Source organism: Papaver somniferum, chromosome 9, assembly GCF_003573695.1.
Source record: "Papaver somniferum cultivar HN1 chromosome 9, ASM357369v1, whole genome shotgun sequence".
In the NCBI taxonomy this organism is placed as follows: Eukaryota; Viridiplantae; Streptophyta; class Magnoliopsida; order Ranunculales; family Papaveraceae; genus Papaver; species Papaver somniferum.
In genome coordinates this window covers 16,525,225-16,530,587 of record NC_039366.1, presented here as the reverse complement: position 1 = coordinate 16,530,587, position 5,363 = coordinate 16,525,225, and the positions used below count along the sequence as shown (strand labels likewise).

The window sequence follows — 5,363 nt, the reverse complement described above, 5'->3', positions numbered from 1 at the left end:
AAGTATGCAAGTACATGCAACAGTAATATAAAGGTATCCCTCTCTTTTTATCTGATGACGATAAATACAAATATGATGATGTTCAATATATTGAAGCTTTATTATATGTTCTTCTGTTTTTCCAAGTTCCTGCAGTTTTAACGCCAAGGATTAAGCCTTTTTCTGTTTTCGTTTCTGTTTCGAGACACAGATTATTTTGTTGCACCTCTTTTCAATGGAAACAAGTGAATCATCGGAACGAACCAGAGACGATGATGATGCTACCAAACGCCTCGCCTTCCGCAAGCATCTGAAGTTTTATTGGAATCATCACTGTATGGACCGCCTTTGTTGGAACCAGAGACGATGATGATACCAATACCATTTCATCCGAGTTGATTAATTAGGGATACTAATTAATCTAACGTCGTATTAGGAAATAATATATGAGAGTCTATATTTAGGAGATATGCACATTAAGTTGTGAGAGTTATATTAGGAAAGTGTCTATGTTTAGAGTTTGATCTTAGTTAGGAAAGTACCTTGAGTGATCGTCAAGTTTGTGAACAATATAAATAGGCTGTTGAGCCATGAAAGTTGACACCGAATTATTATCAATGTAGTCTATTGCTTCCGCGCGTTTATGCTCTCCTCTCTCTTGCTCGATCCTTAACACGTCGTCTTGCAGCAGTTTCCCTTTGTGCGTCGAAGAAAACAGCAGCAACAGGTAGTCCAAGTTCATTAGCTTCTGCAAATTTTCTAGTATTGAAATGATCCCTGGATGATGGTGAACTCACTGATTGCCTTTTTTCTGTTTGAACAATGCAAAAACAAACCTGTGTATTCCTATATTTGGTTTTGGCATCTCATAACTCACTACTACTTTTCCTGTAAACAAAGGCGATGATGATGAGAATAGTTATCGATGGTGCTATTACAATACCGATGACCTAAGGTGGCCCGAAACTCATCCACATCCTAATTTACGGCTCAAAAAATGATGAAAAGAGACGACAAAACCTACCGAATGTAGCATCAGTTGTGCCTGGAATGTCTGTCACTATCCTGTAAAGATGAAAACAATACATTCAGAGGTAAGTTCTCTCATTTTGTTATTATGAACTGTGTTGAAATAGTAGTTTCATTCTTAAACATTGAAATCTGGCTACCATATATATGAGTTTCAGCGTGTGTGATGATGACTGATGATCAAGAATGTAATACAAATTTAGTACTACTACAATATACACAAACATACACACGAATTTATTTATGTACAACGCTTGTAATAGTACTAGTACTAGAACAAACTACATGTGAAACTCTGATATGTTTGTTGTTGGACATGAAAAAACATGAACTTGTGAGCCACGTGCCTGTCTTAGCTAAAACAGATAGATAAAGAAAATGGATGTTTAAAGCTGATCATATATAGAGATTGATATCTATAGAGATGATATATATAATATGTATACCAGTGGAGATGTTCTCTAAGATATGGATCACTAGGGCCAGGAACATCTGGGTCTGTCATAATCTGCAATACAAAAAAAAAGTAGGCTTATCATCATGAAAAGAACATATCAAACAAGTTTATGCACAGAGACATAGCAGACATAGTTAGGAGTATTTATGTACATATTTACCAGTGTAAAAAATGATCTCATATCACTACCATGAACTTCAACTTTAGGTTTAGTAGTGACAGTAAAAGGAAAAAGTTCATGACCATTACACACTTGTTTATTGCAGTTAAAAGTTACAGACATTTTGACTGTTGGAGTGAAAGAATCAAGAACATCACCAATCACCCTTCCAACTGAAAGAGGCTCTAACATCTTTGCAATGATGATAATAGAAAGATAGTTAGTAAGAGAGGAGCAGTAGTGTTGATGATAATGAGAGATCAAAAAGAGAAATAGGGATAGGCGGATAGCAGAAGAAGACAAATGTATGCGTGTGTAGTGGATATGGAAGTAGAAACCTCTTGTATTTATAGTGGCTTTGGAGAATTGATTGGTGAAATAAATAAGTATAAAAAATGGCACATCATGAACAGAAATAAACTCTTAAAGTGTTGTTGTAGTTTAGTTATAACTTATACCAAACTTTATTATTTAAATTATTATAGAGTCATCTCTCTCTATTTTGTTTTGTTAAGCACCTTTATAATCAGTTTTCACTCGAGATCAAGAGGGTTTTTGTGCTGCACTACTTCAGAAGTAGTTTTTTTTTTTTTTTATTGTACAAGTGTCACGAGGATACAAGTGACTCACCTCGTAAAAATAAAGATTTTCTATTTTTTTGATCGATAAAGAAGAAGATAAAATCTGGGATTAAGTGGAAGTTGTATGTTCAAACTCAAGACTCATAATAGGGAAATTTTATTTATCATGAGATGTAATTATAAACATGTAAAATAATCGGTAAATAATCTGTGATTCATGCAGTGATGATTAGACATGTCGGTAAGTAATCTGTGATTCATGCAGTGATGATTAGATGCACGATTGCAAAATGTAAATTCTATAAAGATTTCCTTGCTTTTTTGTCTCTAGAATTGATTACTAATTGTATAATTTTGTGAATAAAAGCTTATAAATCTTCAAATGTATTCTTGAGTTTGTGTTTCAGAAAAAATAGAAACAATTTTGCTTCTTGTTGCTGTGACAACTTCTAAAATTACTACTACATGAATTTTAAAGATGCCTTTAGTAGTTCATTTTTCTTACATTCCCATGTTTAAAGGGATAAAATTTCTTAATATGGTTTCCATTAACACCTGCTTTGACATTTCTAGGTTTTCCATGTTTTTCTAATAAAAAGTTGAACTTTCCGGTCGAAGAAGGTGACGAAGTGACATTTAATCTTTTTCAAATGAGGTAAGAAAGGAATTTTCTGAGGGTATGGTTTTGTGAGGAACCTTCCCTTAAAACTAAAAGTAGTTTACTATTTATATGAGATCGATCATAGAGCATAAAGAGCACTAAAGAGAACTCCACAAAGTGCATGAGATAGTGCTAAGTGGTCACTTCAATCTTCATTGTAAATTTAAAGGAAGATAATACTAATAATCAAACATGCACTTCGACTGGAGTTATCTTAATTTGTTAAAGCAAATATGTTTCATTCTATAAGAAGAAACTAAAACTAGCTTTTTCTCTATGCTTTAAGTTTTCTATGCTGTATTCACGTTTTCAAAGTAAGCTGTAGTCATACTCTTTGCTTCATCGTTCTTTTCTTCTTCATTAAAGCATGTGATTTCTCTGTTACTTGATACTGGCATACTGTAATAGCGTATCTGTTTGTTCCTCTCTAGTATAATCTTTCTTCCTTCATAAAAAGCGTAGTTGTAATAAATCTTACAACTACACCACACTGAAACTGATTCAATTTCTAGGTGATCATTATAAACTCTTGTCTTATTAATTGAAGATTGGGAATGTTTATAAAATAGATTCAAGTATTACAACAATTCTACTTGAAATCTAAATTCATTTTCTCTTTCTCTCTCCCTATTTCTTGATTAAGACTTACCTTAAAATTCTCCTAGAAACAATGACCTCTCCCCTTTATATAGAATTTTACATAGTGGATGACAGCTAAGAAACCCATTATTTTCGGGATCACAACGCGACACATTCGCTGATATACAATTGCTCATATTCGCATAGCGTACCTCCTCGCACAGTTCTTCACACTTTACTCGTGACTTTGCTGACATCATCTGGTGCGTCATCTCAACTTTGTTGTGTGCGATGCTGTTCGCTTAAGTTATATTCTTTACTTCGCTTGATTACTAACGTGTGCGATATTTAACTCCTACATTTACCTCTTCTCATATTGCTTATTCTTCAGAGCGAGCGATATGAGAAATTCCCCTCTTGTAATTCGCACACGCTTATCTTTTTTCATTTTACTTTGCCGACAATTTTCCCTATCTTAAGCTCTTCCTCATGTACGCGTGTCCTTTTAACCACTCATCTTTCGACACGTCCTTTTTAACCGTACGTTTTTATCCGTTCATTTCTTCGCATTAATGAGAATAAATCTTGAAAAACGGGCCGCTCTTTCCTATATATTCTCTTCTACCTTTCTCCTTTTATTTCTGTCATTCTTCTTCACCTTCTCTGCAATTTTATACTCTTCATTCCCATTCTTCAATGGCTCCTGCTGGTAAAAAGATGGAGATTGAATTTAACAGATTAAAAATTGACTTCATCCAGAGGGGTTACGAACTCTCTCTTCCTCCTTCATATAACTTTGCATCCAAACTTAACCTTGATCTAATCAAATCTGATCAATGGAATAATCAAAAAATCATCGTTGCATTAGGTCAACTTCAGTTTTTACCAATTCCATTATATAACCCTGAGATTCCTCTCTTCTATAGAATTCTTGCTGACGAAAGATTCGCACGAGGAATATTTCAATTGAGTGGTGATGCTATTAGGATACCATTAGAGTATGCTCGTCGCGAAGCTGGTCTTGGAAATTCTTATCCTGATGAAGTGCGAAAAGAGGGTCATCGTGATAAAATTATAGATCCTGCTGAGTATACTCTCGAAAATTTCTTTAAGAATTATTATGTCATTGTTATGAAAAGTAACGTGACTAAATGGGATATTCGCATAAGGAGAATGGATGGTATCGCTGAAGATGAGAAAATTATGCGAGATGTTGATTGGAATTCAAATTCTAATCACGGTGCTCGCAGATCCAATGATTCTAGTTGGATCAATTTCCCTGTCATCTTAGAAGGGTCCTTTGTATCTGGTAAAGCTGCGGATGGTTCTGACAATCCTCTACCCGAAGATTTCCCTCTTTACCAACCTTGGGAATTTAAATTACTCGCAAACGAGGAAAAGAAAGTAGCGGTATGTGATCCTCTTGATCCAATTTGTAAATTCTCATAACTTTCCTTCTCTTATTATTTTTTTTTTATGCAGGATGCCAAAAAGGTCAATATTTCGCGCAAGGTATCAGCTTCGCAGAATAAGGAAGTAAGAAACACACTTTCTAATTTTAACAATATTGTTGCCTCTGTTTCTTATCTTGGTTATTTGTGTAGGTGAATGACAAAACTTTAGGCAAAACTCTAGGCAAGAGCACTCCTAAGAAACCCACGTCAAAATTTGTATCCAAGAAAACTTCATAAAAAAATGATGTCTCTAGGAAGCGTGCGAGATATGATTCTTCCTCAAGTTCGGAATCTTCAGATGGAGATGCTTTTGTTTTTGAAGAAGAGGTATCGATCGATTCGTATCGGAAGAAGTTGTATGATCTTTTTTCTGGAGATGCTTTTGCTATTCTCGAGGATGATGAAACAGATCGTGCCTTCAAGATGATCTCAAGGATTTGTACTGCTTCAGATTGGGGAGATC

At 34.7% G+C, this 5,363-nt stretch overlaps 1 protein-coding gene across 1 annotated transcript; it reads right to left on the bottom strand.

Annotated features, from left to right (window-relative positions):
• Nucleotides 1–758: 758 nt before the first annotated feature.
• Nucleotides 759–1,837, bottom strand: LOC113310970 (CEN-like protein 2). The gene is made up of 4 exons (XM_026559797.1): nucleotides 1,626–1,837; nucleotides 1,455–1,516; nucleotides 1,004–1,044; nucleotides 759–867 (listed from the first exon to the last, which is right to left on the bottom strand). The coding sequence occupies exons 1-4, from the start codon at nucleotides 1,815–1,817 to the stop codon at nucleotides 773–775; spliced, it is 390 nt and encodes a 129-aa protein (XP_026415582.1). The 5' UTR covers nucleotides 1,818–1,837; the 3' UTR covers nucleotides 759–772.
• Nucleotides 1,838–5,363: the final 3,526 nt, after the last annotated feature.

Coding starts and splice junctions, on each gene's coding strand:
- LOC113310970 (XM_026559797.1), bottom strand. CDS start 1,817: ATGTTAGAGCCTCTTTCAGTTGGAAGGGTGATTGGTGATGTTCTTGAT. Junction 1,517..1,625: donor TGAGATCATTTTTTACACTG/GTAAATATGTAC, acceptor TTTGTATTGCAG/ATTATGACAGACCCAGATGT. Junction 868..1,003: donor CACAACTGATGCTACATTCG/GTAGGTTTTGTC, acceptor CTTTGTTTACAG/GAAAAGTAGTAGTGAGTTAT.